Source organism: Thrips palmi, unplaced genomic scaffold (assembly GCF_012932325.1).
Source record: "Thrips palmi isolate BJ-2018 unplaced genomic scaffold, TpBJ-2018v1 HiC_scaffold_3, whole genome shotgun sequence".
Lineage (NCBI taxonomy): Eukaryota > Metazoa > Arthropoda > Insecta > Thysanoptera > Thripidae > Thrips > Thrips palmi.
In genome coordinates, this window is record NW_023144630.1 from 2,356,916 (window position 1) to 2,374,064 (window position 17,149).

General features: G+C 57.8%; 1 protein-coding gene across 2 annotated transcripts; it reads right to left on the reverse strand.

The window, feature by feature from the left end:
• Positions 1 to 9,552: 9,552 nt before the first annotated feature.
• Positions 9,553 to 16,970, reverse strand: LOC117648305 (zinc finger protein 26-like). Of its 2 annotated transcripts, XM_034390764.1 has the most exons (3): positions 16,703 to 16,970; positions 15,592 to 15,681; positions 9,553 to 11,283 (listed from the first exon to the last, which is right to left on the reverse strand). In XM_034390764.1, the coding sequence occupies exon 3, from the start codon at positions 11,259 to 11,261 to the stop codon at positions 9,696 to 9,698; it is 1,566 nt and encodes a 521-aa protein (XP_034246655.1). In that variant the 5' UTR covers positions 11,262 to 11,283; positions 15,592 to 15,681; positions 16,703 to 16,970; the 3' UTR covers positions 9,553 to 9,695. The 2 variants fall into 2 exon arrangements, with proteins under 2 accessions (XP_034246655.1, XP_034246656.1); XM_034390765.1 differs by lacking the exon at positions 15,592 to 15,681.
• Between the last annotated feature and the right edge of the window lie 179 nt (positions 16,971 to 17,149).

Here is a 17,149-nt window from a genome sequence, read left to right on the forward strand (position 1 = left end):
AGAGGAAGGAACGGAAGCAGAGGGAGAGGGACACGCAGCAGCGAAGCTAAGGTGAGCCAAGGCAACACTCGCCCTGCTCAAGACGCGCCGGCCCCTGCGGGCGCCACGGTAGGCAACCCATCGGGCAGTGTGGCCGCGCTTGGGGCCTACGCCGCGGACGGCGGGCTGACGCCGCGCAGTGCAGTGCGCCAGAAGACCGGTGGAGGCGGCCGAAACTCCGGACGCGTTTTGAGCTCCAGAGTCGCTAAAATGGGACTCGAACCGAACGTGTGACCCCACCAATGGATTGCTCTCCGGACGGGGAATCCATCGGTGGGGTCAGGTTAGGAGTTTTCGCCTTCCAATGTGGTGGCTCTGGTCGCGTACAGTGCAGTGTGTAGGCAAAGGCGGCGCCCGCAGCCCCATATCTTAGGGTCTGATCCCGCCGAGTCCCTGTCCGGGCATCCAAGGCCGCGCCGCACTACAAGAGCTCTCTGCATTTTCCAGCCTGCTTTAAAAAAATCTGCGGAGAAACGTAGGAAATAGTCGACGCGTCTAGAAATTTGGCCGCCTCCGCCGGTCTTCTGGCTCACTGCTAGGGCCAGCCTGTGCCACCTCATGGATGGACCAGCACACCCTCGCAGCGGCCATGCCATGGCGGCGCCACCGTCATTTGTTACACGTGAATGGGTAATGACTTGCAGGAGCACCGACGCACAACACACTTTCTCTCACACACACACACACACACACACCAATATCGAATTCACATCGCACCTCTCCAGTCCGTGGCGCAAACAACTTGAAGGTGTACATTTTTCTTTCCAAGGTGCGTCTTTTTCAGCAGGGTTCGTCCACCTACAAGTTCGCACATCAAAACTATGACATAAAAAAAATTATTTGAAAAAAAAAAGCGTTTTGCAAGTGATTTGTGGGATGCGCAAGAAAAATATTTGCCCCTTTTTCCAGATAGCGGCTACCGGTATCGAACCCACAGATAAGCCAAATTGACACCTGTTCCAGATTGGCCCGTGCGGGCCCGTGTCACCTATGCAGCGCGGCACGATGGCACAGCGCGCGGCCTGGCTCTGTTTGCCAGCCACTTGCCGTGTTGGCTTATCGCTCGGCACAGTGGGCCAGAAGACCGGTGGAGGCGGCCGAAACTCTAAAACGCGTTTTGAGCTCCAGAGTCGCTAAATGGGACTCGAACCGAACGTGTGACCCCACCAATGGGTTCCTCGTTCGAACAGCAGTCCATTGGTGGGGTCACACGTTCGGTTCGAGTCCCATTTAGCGACGGAGCTCAAAACGCGTCCAGAGTTTCGGCCGCCTCCACCGGTCTTCTGGCCCACTGTGCGGCAGTCAGTGGGACAAGGACAGACGACGCAAGGCGTGCCGCGCAGTGTGATCCGATGACCCTGAGCGACAACCCCCACCCCTTCTCTGTCTCTCTCCCTCCCTCAAAGCCTTCTCTGTGTCCGGGCATGCATAATTAAGAGTAATGGAAGGTGCTCCTACCCGCCCCGCCCCGCCCCGCCCCGCCCTTCGCCGAGCAGACAGAGGCAAAACTTGTCAAGACACGGCCGCTGTGGTGAAGGAGAATCAGGCTCAAAAATCTTCCCTTCTTTCAGAGAGGACCAAAGAGCCGTCTCTCCGCCACTCTCCACGTTTCCCAACATATTTTTCCCCCCATTTTTGTTTCTGAAATTTAAAGTAACAGTAGAGGTTTGGGAATTTCCTGAAGACCGGAGGCTTGTCAGTTATATTTAAGTTTTGCTTTTTCTTTTCAAAAACATAGCTCTAAATAAAAACATGTCTCGACTGAAACAGAAACACCAAATTTATTCAATACGGCCGGACACGAGTGGACCCCTTTTTCCATTCATTTTTTTTTTTCATCTCCTTTTTTTATTGTACGGCTTTATGCTTCACCCTTTTACTCATTCGCTTTGATTTTGCGTCCGCTATACGCGCCCCGTTAAAACGTTTCAGTCCTTTTTTTTAGCGAGCTCGCGAGGGCGCCTCTATCTATTTTGGGCAAAGTCCGGAGCCTTTCGGGGTGACTGCAAAATTTGGGAGGTCACAGTCCCTGCACGATGACCCGGCGCGCCGAAACAGCAATCGCTTGTCTCATAGTGGGGCTGTTCGGGGCGCTGCCGTCGACGCTCTGTCCCTCTCGCACTCACGGGGCCAGCCATGCAGGTGCGAGAGTGACAGCGCGACCATTCAGTGGGGAGGCGGCTCCGGATGCAACCAGAGCAAACACAGCGACGCGTGCCCGCCGGGCCGGCAGCCAGGCCGGCGGCAAACAGTGGACTGCCTTATTAGAATGTTCAAGTACCGCCGCCGCCGCCGCGCCGCGCCGCGCTGGGGCTTGACTCGAAAATCACTCGCGACGCGCGTGCGCAACCCCGCCACCCATTTGCACGCTCTCAGCGCGGCCGCTTTTTTCCCGCACCTTTCCCCGGATTTCGCCGGCTTTGGCGCTTCTCCCTTTTTCGGCGCGTGTTTGAAACCGCGCACAGTGGGCCAGAAGGCCGGCGCGGCGGACGAAACTCTAGACGCGTTTTGAGCTCCAGAGCCGCTGAGCAGGACTCGAACCGAACGTGTGACCCCACCAATGGATTGCTCTCCGAACGAGGAATCCATTGGTGGGGTCACACGTTCGGTTCGAGTCCCGTTCAGCGACTCTGGAGCTGAAAACGCGTCTAGAGTTTCGGCCGCCTGCGCCGGTCTGTGCCCTGCGCGCTCGGGGCCACTTGAGCCTGCCGGTCACCCAGTGCAGAGGGGCGAAGGGCGTTACGTCATTCGTGCACTGGGGCGGGTCCGGAAGACAAACTCCGGACCTGGACCTACCCTCCCCGCCAGACCGCCTCGGCCCTGGCGGCCCTGGCGGCCCTGCCCAGGAAACGCTCCCCCTCCCCTCCCCTCGGCCGATGCGCATTTGTCTCCACGAACAGGCCGACAGCAGCGCCAGCTTCCGGCCAAGGAGCCGGCAGTCCTCGCAAATTTTCGGACACGATGAAACAAATGACGCGCAGCACGGAACCTACTCTGTAAATTTATGCCGGATGCGACTTTGCTCCAAATTTAACCCCAAAAAAAACAGTGACTTTTGTGTTTTTCTTTTCCGTCCGGTGGAGGAATGACCTTCCTGGGCTTTTCCGCTTTTCCGAAAGCGCGCCGTGTCCACAGGTGGGCCGCCTTGGCTTTGCCACTACACTGGGGGAGGCTCTCTCCCCCTTTTACTCCGCCCATAATCTTACGCCCTCCTCTCTCTCTCCTCTCTCTCTCTCTCCTCTCTCTCTCTCTCTCTCTCTCCCTCTCTCTCCCTCTCTCTCTCCCTCTCCCGTGCAGCATCCCGCACCGCCCGCGCCCCTGCTCCCCAGGCACATGAAAATAATACTCGACTAAAAGCATATCTGTGTATCGTCTAAGTGAATTTCAGAGGGTGGGGGAGCCAGGGCCGGAGGGTGCGGCCGTGGAGGGGGTGGAGGGGAGGTGTGGGCGGAGAGGGAGGCGGGGGCGGAGGGGAGGCGGGGGCGAGAGGGAGGCGGGGGGAGGGAGGGGGGCGGGGGCGGAGGGGAGGCGGGGGCGGAGAGGGAGGCGGGGGCGGAGGGGAGGCGGGGGTGCAGGGAGGGTGGGTGCTCAAGTGTTGCACCCCTGGGCTGCCGCCGGCTGCCGTACAGTACTCCTCCCCACCACAGGCCTTCCCCCTCGCCTTGAATTCCAGGTCCCCTGCTGCAAACCAAAGCAGACACAACTCGCAAAAAAAAATTATTAAAGAGCATTTATCAATCACGCCTTACCAAACTCACGCAGATAACGAGGGACGATGGTCATGATGACGATGGACGGTCGCGGCGATTTTACAGTGTGCGCGTGTTTTGACGGTGTAGCCGCGACGCGAGGCCTGCATCCCACAGCCAGCGCGCCACCCAAATGGGCGGCCTATCGGAAAGCCGCCCCGTGTAGTACACTCTTTGACCAATTCAATGTTCGGAGAGCAATCCATTGGTGGGGTCACACGTTCGGTTCGAGGCCCATTTAGCGACTCTGGAGCTCAAAACGCGGTCCAGAATTATGGCCGCCTCCACCGGTCTTCCGGCCCACTGTAAGCTTCTCTCCCGTGATGACAGCGATCGCCGGGCGAACGCCTTCGACGACAAAGGTTCGGGGGGCGGTCACGGAGACAAATAATAAAAACATGAGCCATTATGGGATCTCTTATTAAATCACTATTTGGGGAGGAAAGGGAGACGCCGGGCAGGCAAAGGGTGCATCGCGGCGGGGGGAGGGGAGGGGAGTCAAGGTTGCCTCGGGCCAGCCTCGGCCTCCCCGTCCCGCTGCCCGTTTCAATCCTGTAATGGTTTTGTTTCATCACTAGATGCCCAGTAGTGATTGTAATCCACGGGGCAGGCGGGACGGGGCCGGGAAGGCGAGGTCGCGGAAAGAGGGGTGTTATTGTACCACACGTTCTTACTCTGCGCCAAACTCCACGCACGCCCGCTGCACCTGCAGAGATGCCAACACAATGGCCACACACAGCGGGCCAGAAGACCGGTGGAGGCGGTCGAGTCGAAACACCGGACACCTTTTGAGCTCCAGAGTCGCTAAATGGGACTCGAACCGAGCGTCTGACCCCACCAATGGATTCCTCGTTCGGAGAGCAATCCATTGGTGGGGTCACACGTTCGGTTCGAGTCCCACTTAGCGACTCTGGAGCTGCTGCTGATCTTCTTCTTCTTCTTCTTCTTCTTCTTCTTCTTCTTCTTCTTCTTCGCACAGAGGACAACCCATACGGCGGTGTTTTAATCCCGACACCCTCCGATGAGCGACTCCGTCGCCCCGTCTCTCTCGCACCCCCACAGGCCCTCGTGGAACGCTGCGAGTGCGACAGAGACGGGGCGAGGCGACGGGCCGGGTGTGGAGTCAGGCGAGAGAGGAGAAAGGCGTCGACAATTAGAGGCACGTGCCTCGGTCAGAGAGAGAGAGAGAGAGAGAGAGAGAGAGAGAGAGAGAGAGAGAGAGAGAGAGAGGCGACGAATTGCCCCCGACACGTCCTGACAGTGGCGTGCCCCAATTGGCAGCGAGGGCTAAAAGGCGTAATCACAACGGCATTTTCCACGTCATTGTCCGCCAAAATGGCCACCACTGAGTGGGCCATCATCGCGTCAGTCGTCCGCCCGGCGGAGATCTTCCCCTTCTCCATCAAAAACACGGCAGGTGCGGTCCGACTCTACCGATACGGAAGCCACAACGTGACACTTGTGCAGGCTCGGACTGGCCCCCAAAAGGCCCCGTCGGATAAGACCGCAAAAGGCCACCGATCATCATTGTTTTTACCCTTCATGACCAACTTTGTGAAGCTAACGCTCCCAAACTATTTGCGGTCAATAGCCTTCCCGTACAGGACATGAAAGAGTAGGGTCTTAAGAATTCTAGGGCGTCGAGGGAGGCCTTTTACGGCAACTAGATTGGACACAGTGGCCGCCCAAAGTCAGTAAAATCAGCAAATTTCCAAGATTCGACCACTTTTTGACCAACTTGGTCCCAAAATCGTTGCGGTCAAGGGCAAAATCGTTGTGGTCAACGTCTTCCCGATACAGGGCATGAAAGAGTAGGGTCTTCAGAATACTAGGACGTCGAGGGAGGCCTTTTACGGCAACTAGATTGGACACAGTGGCCGCCCAAAGTCAGTAAAATCAGCAAATTTCCGAGATTCGACCACTTTTTGACCAACTTTGGTCCCAAATCGTTGCGGTCAAAGGCAAAATCGTTGTGGTCAACGTCTTCCCGATACAGGGCATGAAAGAGTAGGGTCTTAAGAATACTAAGGCGTTGAGGGAGGCCGTTGGCCGCAACTAGATCGGACGCAGATGATGATGATGATGTCAGCATGATGACAATGGAGTGGGCAGTCTTCACCGCGGCTGTCAAAACAGTCCTGGCCGCGGGCTCGCTCGGACACCCGCGGCGGTTCCACAATGCGGTGCCCGCCTTCGAGAATCTCCGCAGGGGGGCCCGCGGTCCGCAGACGGTGCCCCGCCCCCGCGCCCCGCCCCCGCGACCCGCCCCCGCGACCCGCCCCCGCCCCCGCTGTGCCATGGCAGTGCCCCCTCGGCCCGCTCCGCCCATGCCGACTCGCTGTCTCTCTCGCACCTTGCGCCGCTCACGCCGTGAGTGCGAGAGGGACGGACGCTTGCAGTGCAGTGGCGTACAAAGCCGAGGGCGTGGCGCGGCGTGGCGCAGCGTGCCGCGTAACTCCGCCACGCGCCCACTTCCGATTCAAAGTCACAACATCGCGCCGCGCGCACCGCACCCCGTTCCAAACACCGCGCCGTCGCGTCGTCTCTGTCGCACTCGCGGCGGACAGTGGGCCAGAAGACCGGTGGAGGCGGCCAAAACTCCAGACGCGTTTTGAGCTGCAGAGTCGCTGAGCAGGACTCGAACCGAACGTGTGACCCCACCAATGGACTCCTCGTTCGGAGAGCAATCCATTGAGTCCGAGGGGCTCAAACCGAGAATGAAAATTGATTGATTTTCGTCCTGGTTTGGACAAAAGGTTTAGGACGACAGGCGGCAGGCGCGCATGGCAGCGAGCGGAGGGCTGCTGACATCAGATCAATCCGGTCGTTCGCGGGTTCAAGTACCCAGTAAAAGATTCTTTTTTTTTGCGAAAAGAGTAGAGAGGAGGAGAGTGCAAAAGGAGGGGGGGAGCGAAATGAAAGAGCTGACAAACCAGGCGAGCCCGCCTCATATGTATTCATTCGCTAAACAGCGGCGTGACCGCCGTGCCAGCACACTGCACGGTGGCGGCGCGGCGGCGCAACCCTCCCGTTCCCCATTCGCACTACACACTGTACACCGCGTACAGTACAGTGCGCTAGGCGGCGCTACGCTACGCGGCGCTACGCGGGGCTACGTGCGCCCCCACCCCTTTCCGATCGGGCCCGCCATGCCATGTTCGCCTCTTTCAGGCCGACGCTTTTAGTGAGATGAAACGCAACGCAACGCCGCCCTTCTCGGCAACAAGTGCGCCGTCGTTACGTAACGCGTAGCACGACGTGTACTTGCAATCCAAGTCGCTAAACAGCGCTCGAACCGAACGTGTGACCCCACCAATGGACTGCTCTCCGAACGAGGAATCCGTTGGTGGGGTCACACGTTCGGTTCGAGGCCTGTTTAGCGACTCTGGAGCTCAAAACGCGTCTAGAGTTTTGGCCGCCTCCACCGGTCCTCTGGCCCACTGTCAGAGAGGCCAGCTCGGTGACACTGATAGTTAAGTACCTCTCGTCCCAGCTAGGAGTATATTTGCGAATCAAAGCTTATCGTGCGGTGGGGGAGAGAGGGGGAGGGAGAGGAGGGAGGGTGCGTCACGGTGCCTGTGTCACAGGAGCCATCTGTTAGGCAGCAGCTCCAAGTGAAGCCACTCACCCCTCCCCCACCTCCCTCCACCCAGCCTCGCCTCGCTTTCGCTTTGTGTCCGAAAATGAAAAAGGTCCGTCGGCAACGCCTCTGCCGGCCAAACTCAATCAAAACGCGTCGTACAAAAGCACTAGTCCTTTCTGAGCGCTCTGTAAGATCGTAAGGAGAAATAATTGTTTTTCGATCAGTATCTCCCAGGCATCGATGTTTCCGGGCAGCCCAAGGTTGTATGGCGCACTGTAGGAAGGACCAATGGATTCCTCGTTCGGAGAGCAATCCATAGGTGGGGTCACACGTCCGGTTCGAATCCCCTTTCGCGACTCTGGAGCTCAAAACGCGTCCGGAATTCCGACCGCCCCCACCGGTCTTCTCTGCGTGTCCACCGAGTGGAGCCGAAGGCAGCCGAACTGTCCGAAAGGGACCACACCCAGCGGACAACAACTGTTGCCGATCGGCCTAGCGATAACACGGCCAGACATGTTGCATCCAGCCAATCTCTTTGCATCTCCCTCCCTCTCCATATGCATGCACACGCTACTGCTCAGCTCGCGGTCTGCGAATAACTTGCACTGGCCAAAGCAACGCTATTCGCAGTAAAAACCCACACAGGGCCAGATGGCACCTGGGGGCGCGCCCCGCCACGCCCCGCCACGCCCCCAATAGCGCGACAAGCATCAGTGACACGATCTACTCTCGTTGCCAGCTGATCCCTGATTAAAGGGCGGGAGCCGAGGATTCGGGGAGGGAGGTGAAAGGAGAGAGAGAGAGAGAGAGAGAGAGAGAGAGAGAGAGAGAGAGAGAGAGAGAGAGAGAGAGAGGGAGAGGCGAAGGAGGGGTGGCGCGACACCATCTGCCGCGGAGATAACATCGACGCTACATAACCAGCTGCTAATCACACGAGGCGCATTGTCAAGGTCCTATTAGGTTAGCTCGCCTTCGCGGCGAAGCGCGGCGGAGCCTCCAAGCCATCCGCGGTGAGGTACTCGCCCGGAACCCGTCGGCCGGGGGTTCGAGGTTCGAGGTTCGGGGCGGGGAAGGCTGGTTAGTTGATAATTCAGTATCCCCGGGGGAGCCCAAACAATAAATGGCAGGCCTAATGACGCGTGGGGGACGCAGCCAGACTTACCTCGAGGGGCGGCCGGGCGAGAGGAGAGAAATATCTTCCTTTTTTTTGGCGTGTAATCGGTGTATTTATGGCGGGAGACGGATGGTCAAGTCAAACAGGAACCCCGGCGGTGATCAGCGCGTCAGACGCCACGCACCGCGAGTCACGCGATGGCCACATGCGTGACGTCACGTAATGGGCCGCGCCACGGACACGCCACGGACGCGTGCCTCGAAACGCAGCGGAATCAATAATCTGTCGCCTTGCTGGGAGATCCGGCTTGCAGTAAAACGAGAAAGTGTTTTTGGTTTCCCGGCCATAGCACAGTGGGCCAGGAGACCGGCGCAGAAGGCCAAAATTTTAGAAGCGTTGTCAGTTGGAGAGTCGCTAAACAGTACTCGAACCGAACGTGTGACCCCACCAATGGATTCCTCGTTAAGAGAGGAATCCATTGATGGGGTCACACGTTCGGTTCGAGTACCGTTTAGCGACTCTGGAGCTCAAAACGCGTCCGGGATTTTGACCGCTGCATGGCCAGGCCGCATGATTGGTGTGTCATCGCCGGCACGGCATCGCCCCACCCTTTGCCTCCGGGCCTGCAGGCCCCCACTCCGGTAATGGCCGAAGCCGCCCCTCCGGCCTCCGGATAGCCAGCCAAAATATCTAGCATAAGTCAAATAAATAAAATTACGCGCCGCGCTCCCCCTGCGCGCGCCACCCTTCCCCTCAAAGAAGGGAGCCGCGACAACAGTCTTCTGCCTCCACTTTCGGGCGTCGTTGTTGAACAGGTACGCGGTCTCTGTACAGCAGCGAGTGGTGGTGGAGGTCCCATCCCTGTCCCCTCCTGCCGCGCCGCGCTTCAAGCATCATTTTGGTTTGTAGTGTAATCCCATCCGTGCAGATGAACATCATCATAGCCGGCACCGCACCGCACCGCACCCATGGACGCACCCTGTCGAGCCAGGGGAGCTGTTGCGGCTCGGCCATGGCAGCCTCGCTGTGGAAGGGCTTGCAAAAAATACAAAAACAGTGGCGCCAAATAACTATAACTTGCTGCAGCTTTATTTCACAGCGTCCTGGCACATTACAAAAGTAAACCAAATCTTGATATTATACGCAGAGGGACTGAGCGTTAGAAGCCGACGGTGAGACGAAGCAAGGGCGTTGTACACGAAGAACATCTCTACTCATTATTTGAGTCCGCCTCGTCATCCAGATGACGACGGAGGTGATTCTCTAAGAAACCTCTGAGTTTATACGACTTCTTACAAACGGAGCACTTGTATTGCTTCTGGTGGCATCGGATGTGCTTCTGACGTTCACAGCTTGAACTGAATTTCTTTGCACAGACAGGGCACTCAAATGTCTCCCGTGAATGAACACGCATGTGCGATCTCAGTGCACCAGCTTGAACGTACTTCTTGTTGCAGACTGAGCACTCCAATGTCTCCCTCTCACGTGTATGCACACGCATGTGCGTTCTCAGTGCACCAGCTTGAACGCACTTCTTGTTGCAGACTGAGCACTCAAATGGCTTCTCCTCCGTATGGGTGAGGAGGTGCATAGTTAGAGCGCTGCCGCTACAGAAGTCCTTCTGACAAACAGAACACTCGTACAGTTTCTCCCCCTTGTGCACCCGACGAAGGTGCACTTCCAGCGAATGACCATGAATAAACGTCAAGTTACACAAGGCACACTCTAGTGGCTCGGCCCCCTTGTGTCGCAGAAGGTGTTGCTTGAGCAAAACAGCGCTGGAATGCTTCTTGTTGCAAACTGAGCACTCAAAGGGCTTCTCTTTCGAGTGCGTGCGGAGGTGCGAACTCAGACCGCCAGCTCCAACAAACTCCATCTTGCAGACAGAGCACTGGAAAGGCTTCACGCCCGTATGGGTGCGGATGTGTACCGTTAAGTTGCCAGATATACTAAACCTCTTCTCACAAATCGGGCACGCATAGGGTTTCTCTCCTGTATGAGTGCGTTTATGAGTACTCAGGCAATTACTGCTTCCAAATGTCTTGTTGCAGACTTTGCACTCATAAGGCTTCTCTCCTGTGTGCGTAACGAGGTGACTCTTCAAGGAAGACAGCACAGCAAACTTCCTCCCACAAACCGGACACGTGTAGGGCATTTCTCCAGTGTGGATACGGTTGTGCAGCTTGAGGTAATCGGTGCTACTGAACCTCTTTTTGCAGACAGAGCACTCAGCTGGTTTCTCACCCGAGTGGACTCGGAGGTGGATCTGAAGCTTCGCAGCATTGCGAAAACCTTTACTACATACTAAGCATTTAAATGGCTTCTCCCCTGTGTGGGTGCGAAGGTGCGTCCGAAGGTTGCCACCTGAAGAAAAGTTTTTTAAACAAAGAGAGCACTGAAATGGATCTTCTGAATGTGCAGCACGGAGGTGAGATTTCAAGTTGCTTTTAAAGCGATACGTCCTCTCGCAAATTGTGCACTCAAATGGCCTGTCCTCTGAATGCGTTCTGGTGTGTAACTTAAGTTGTCCACTAATCTTAAAACCCTTGCCGCAAATTGAGCACGTAAATGGTTTTTCTCCTGTATGAATCCTGAAGTGAAGCTTGAGGTGAATAGCTTGAGTAAACTTTTTCTTGCATACGGAGCACTCGAAAGGCCTCTCCCCTGAGTGAGTTTGGAGGTGCAACTTAAGGGAAGAACCTCTTTGCAATCTCTTCCCACACACTGGGCACTCGCACCCGTCCTCCGCAGTCACACGCGACGCGGTAGACATCATGCGACGCGTGATCGCCGTGCACCTGAAACAAGGGAATGTTTACAAGTTCAAACATGTTTTTGTAATCAAAAATTTACTATAATGAATCGTCTTTTTAAGTTTAACTCTATAACTCTAGAAATCTTAAACTCTAAAACTCTCTAAGTCATCCGCGACAATCACTGAGCGCCCGACCGTTTCTTCGATTCTCTGAACAGGGAACCCTTTTTTAACCCTCTCGCCCAACAATATGCTTCCTCCTCCTTGGGCCCCGCCAAGCGGAAGGGATTGCTCGCATGTTGGCACAAGGCCGCAAATGGACTGGCAAAGGGGTGCGGAATTCGTCCAGATTGGGACGCGAGGCGCAGTCGCGCACCGAGCAAAAAAACAAACGAAAGAGACAGAAAATGAAACGAAGGCCCCCTACAGAAAAGGAGAAAAAACGCGCATCGCGGTGACAGATGAATGTCCAGCCAGCTGTACGGAAATTGTGCAAAGAGGTGCGAGAGAAGACAAATTGCGCACTTGTCCTATTATAGTCCGCAATCAGCATTCGGAGGGAGGGGAGGGGTCACAAGGTGACTGCAGAGCGCATCATTTTTATTCCAGCAGACATCACCGTCATCTCGAATCGGCCTTCGGGCAACAATTTGCAGGCCCCACAGCCTTTCTTCCAGTGCCTCAATCTACAGGTTCTGGTCCAGGCCCTGCCCATCGCGGCACATGGCACGGCCCGCCGGTGCAGTGGCTGCAGTCTGTCACACAACCCGTTCTGCATGCAGCACAGCGCGCCCCCAAGCCTCCAGTACACTCCCTTGCAAGAAGGTGCCGCCGAGCGCAAGACAGGCAAGTCGGAAAGCTGGTGGCCTCTCGGGTCGGGAGCTCGGCACGGACTGTACCTCGATAGAGACGTTTTAAATGATATTCATGATCGCACGCCACACCACCCCTGTCACGCTAGCAACCTCCAGGCGACCCACTCGCTCCCCCTCGCTGGGGTGGGCGCGCTACTGCTGCTGCTCACATCGCAGCCTTGCGTAACAGATTCCTGATGAGATGCCAATCTGGCGCTCGATTCGCCCGCGGGGCCGCCAGCGGGGCCGCCAGCGGGGCCGCCCACGGCTTTCGCCGTCGCTCCCGCCCGCTGTCCTGTCCGGCCCGACGCCCCGCAGCGGTGCGCGAGAGGGACAGTAGCGTCCGGAGCTCGCCTGCCTGCCTCGCAAGTGGGTCAAGACGGCCCACACGCTAAAAACCTTACGAAGTAAATATATAATACAAACTAATTTATACTTTGTTATACGAAGAAATTTGACCTAGTGCCCAGTGTGTAGTGTACCAGAATATAGACACCTCGTTGCATTATTTGTTCGGCGAGAGAAGACTCTAAAATAGACCGGCCGGGCTCGTCGCCACCCCATCTTCCGGCACCGCCACACATCCGGAGGAGAGGCGGGCTGGCGCGGCTTGCGAGACATCGAGCCCCGCAAATTCAACACGGGATTAACTGCGTTATCGATGGAGTCGGTGCGCCCAAGAATTTGAGCGTGTCGCCACTTCCAGCGCGGGAAGGGGAAGGGGGGATTCGCCGAGGTCATTAATTCGACCTTGCTATACCACCCCTCCCTGTTGCACCGTCCGTCCCGCCTATTGTCCAGATTTATTTGAGGGCCCGTCCGTCAATGGCGTGCCGGCCCGTTTTTGCTGGCCCCGGAAGAGTGTGTACGTACAGTGTGCTTCATCCTCACGCACACACGCCGCGCGGTTGTCGCACTGTAGGTGTGTGTGTGTGTGTGTGTGTGTGTGTGTGTGTGTGTGTGTGTGTGTGTGTGTGTGTCTGTGTGTGTGTGTGGCACGGTGCTTTGCGCGAGGCGTGCCGAGATTCAGTGTCGCGGATTAGGCGGCGAGGCGCGAGGCGCTGTCTGCTGTTGTTACGGTGGCGTAATCCGCATCTCGGAGGAGGCGTCGCGTCGCGGCCCTGGGCCGGCCCCGCTGACCCTCTGCAGTCGTCAAGACCCTCCTCCTCGTGACAGGCGGCGTTTCACTATATTCGTGCCCTACTACTCGGAGTAGAAATTTGAAAAAAAAAAACGGAAAGAAAAACTGAGTCGATTTGACATTACTTTTTCACGGAGTACATCTGCCTGCTAAACGGTGAGCGTCAAGGCCATGCAAAAATCGAGGCATTTACTTCGAAATTTTAAAAATTTTCCACTGGTTGTTACAGTAAACATTGCCTGGCACGCCCCTGGCTGCCTCATAAACCACCGTCCCGCCCCGGCCGGTCCGGTCCGACAGTGACTCGCAGCACCCTCGCGACCCCCACCATGTGTGCATGCTAAGGAGCAGATGACTCAATTAAAAGGCTGTTAAAGGCCACTGCGCCACCCGCTGCGCTGCTGCGATGCTTGGTGGCTAAGCGAGCCAAACGACGTTAGCGAGCTTTGCATTCCAGTCAATGGGGCTCGGATCATGACGCGATAAGCGCCAGTGGGCCAGAAGGCCGGTGGAGGCGGCAAAAACCCTAGGCGCGTTTTGAGCTCCAGAGTCGCTAAATAGGGCTCGAACAGAACGTGTGACCCCACCGATGGATTGCTCTCCGAACGAGGAATCCATCGGTGGGGTCACACGGTCAGTTGGTGTCCCATTTAGCGACTCTGGAGCTCAAAACGCGTTTCGAATTTTGGCCGCCCCTCCGGTCTTCCGTCCCACTGTGCACCAGTCTCTCTCGCACTCATGGGGCGCCCCGAAGGGTGCGAGAGAGACAGAGCGACGAAAACGTCTCTGCCGCTTTCTTGGGCGGGTGGTCAAGCGTGCGAGGGCCGACCGCGCCGGGGCGGCGGGGGCCACGCGGCACTGCGCGTGGGCGCGGACAGGTCGCTATCGGGGCCGCCCGAGGGGGGCGGGGGGTACTCTGCCCGATTTCCCGGGGGAGCGTTCCGAGCCGGGGGGGGGGGGGGGCGTGTAATACAGGTCATCAGGTGTGCCCGCGCGGTCCGCGCACCCTCACGGCCCGACGGCCGAGCCAAACCACGCCAAACAAAAAACCCCTTCCACAGAAAAAAAATGCAACGCGGGGTGCAAAATTTAGACAACAGCTAACAGCACCAGACAAAGAAAGAAATATTAAATTTTTTCACAAACATGGACGGAGAGCAGTTTTTGAACCACTCAGACGCTCTCGGACCTGCTCTGCACCGAGTCCCCCGAGAGCGCGGTGGAGTCTAGCTGCTGTCTGACCGGCACACGGCGAGCGCCCGACGCATATGCCAAACCAGTCGCGACTCGCGAGAGAGAGAGAGAGAGAGAGAGAGAGAGAGAGAGAGAGAGAGAGAGAGAGAGAGAGAGAGAGAGAGAGAGAGAGAGAGAGAGGGTGCGAATGGGGACGGCGTCCGAACAGCGCGCTGCCGCGGACGCGCCCCCATTGCCGGGTCCTCCCCTTGGTGCACCGCCTCCCCCCCCCCTCCCCCTTTCCACAACCCCTCTTAAGACTCGGCGGAGCGTGAAGGCGAAGGCGTCCCCCTGCATCCCTTAGCAGCAGTTCGGCCGGCTCGGCTCGGCTCGGCTCGACTCGGCACGGCTCGGCTCGGCTCGGCTCGACTCGGCTCGACTCGGCTCGGCTCGGCTCGACTCGGCTCGACTCGGCTCGGCTCGGCTCGGCATCCGAGCGTGGCGATGGACTCGGCTCGGCAAGTACAGATTTGGACCGAGATGAGTGTGTGCGTTGTGCGGCCGAGGAGAGACCCTTGCAGCACCCCGCCAGAGCCCCGCCCACCCCGCCAACAGTCAACACGGGCAAGTGAAATTACCTCCGGTCAGAGGGCCGCGCCTCGGCCGCGATGACCCAGGCACGGGTTCAAATCCCCCGTCTTCGAATTATTTTTTCGCGCGTCTTTCTGCACAGAGGGGAGGATTCGGTTATCGAAAACAATCCGCAAAGGCAAATTTTGTGACGAGGAGGCACGGTTTGACGCGCGCGCACCGCAAGCGACGCGCACCCGATTTGATTGATAATGTCCAGCCAGGGCTTTCGCTTTTTTATTGCCTCCGCGACAAACTGCGCCGTCACCGCACGGCGCACGGCGAGGCACACTGTGCGAGGCACGGCAGCCGCACGGCGCGCCGACACGTGCCGCACGCGTGCGCTGCGTCCGCTGCGTGCGCCTCGCCGGAAATGAGTCTTTGGGCGTCGCGGCGTCGCACGGAAGCGCTAAAACAGCTAAAGCGGGGGGAACCTCAACGCACTATGCACAGTGGGCCAGAAGACCGGTGGAGGCGGTCAAACTCTGGCGAGTGAGTGAGTGACGCTAAATCAGGACTCGAATCGAACGCTTGAACACCGCGAGGTACTTACGAAGCGAGTAGGCTGGGCGCCGGGTGCAGGTGTTACATAGGTGCTGCCTCCTCGGATGCTCGCTCTCCACTGTCCGACGACACGGAGTGCCTGGAATCAGGGAAAGGCGTCAGGTAGGGAGACACACGGCCCGACAGGTAAGCCGGCCGTTGCCTTCGGGATCCCTTCGCGACACGCCTCTTCTGGGCCGAGACAGCCGGGGGCACCTAGTGGGCACCCTGCACCGAACGACGACCGAGGGCCCGGCTCCCGCCGTAGGTGCGTCCGTCCGTCCATCCAGCCCATGCACCGCGCAAGGTCAGCACCTGAGCAGCACCAGGCGGGCCAGCAGCGTCAGCAGCGTCTGGAAGGCGACAAGAGGAGGGGGGGGGGACTAGACTGGCACGGGCATCCGCAGCTGCGCGCACCTCGTGCACCAGGCAGGGGCGGATCCAGGGACGGTTCCAGGGGGGCGACTCCCCCCCCCCTCCCCCAATCCGCGCCTTGCGGCAGGCCGAGGCTAGGTTAGGCCCCTCTGCCATCCAATCCCGAGCTGCAAGACGCCGCGCGACTCCTCAATCCCGAATATTTAGAAAGTGTTGTGATTACTTCCTCGCCCCACCCTCCCGCCCGCGTCTGCTTGTGATGCTAAGTCTTCCGCAAACACACGGCAGGGGGTTGCCGCGTCGCGCCGCGTTGCCGAGCGAAAACAGAGCGCGCTTGCTCCTTGTCGCTCCCTACGGCTCTATTATTCGGAAGGCGACATACAGACAAGCAGACGGCCAGACGGCATTCCTTCAAGCGGTTTCGATGACTTGCATTGGCATTTCAGTATTTCCAACAAACAGGCGATAAAAGTGAGGTGACGAGAACGCACCCGCATGTCTCCCCCCCCTCCCCCCTTTTTTAACCCCTTGACCACCCTGACCACCCCACCTTCACTCACCGGTTCCGACTCTGGCGAGTGGTTTTGGAGGTTGGGACAAAATCAGCATCATCAGCATTCACGAAGTGAGCCAATAAAACGAGAGCTTCCCGCACACCACAACGCAGGCCGACCAGCTCGCGCTGTTTCTTGTTTCAACACCATCAACCCGACCCAGGAGAAAGAAAATAAAGAGGCGCTACGCACCTCTAAGTACTGCAAGTACTGCCGCCGGCTCGTCCCGCAGTCCCGCTCGCTGGACGGATCCTAAGAAAACACTGTGGCTATGGTAATGCGTCGCGCTGCGTTGCACTTCGGTCGGCGCGCGTAAAATCTTGCTAATCCGACGCAGACCAACACGAGGCAATCGCCGAATAGAGGAAAAGTGGGAACAGGAAGGAGACCCGCAAAGCACACGGTTCGTCAAGGTTAGGTGCCTTCTGACGTCACTCGGCACAGGTCCGGTCATCGCAGGGGAGACAACCTGGGACCGGTGAAAGGAGGAAAGGAGGGAGGGAGAAGGCGGTGACAGAAAGAGAAGGGGGAGCCGGGAGACGGAGACAGCGAGGCTGGAGGCTGAAGGGCGAGCAGTCCCAATACACATAATGGATACAGCACGCAGCATTCAGCATTCGGCATCCACAGTGACGCGGG

What these genes read in the sequence shown, in the direction of transcription:
- LOC117648305 (XM_034390765.1), bottom strand. Translation starts at nt 11,261, where the DNA reads ATGATGTCTACCGCGTCGCGTGTGACTGCGGAGGACGGGTGCGAGTGC.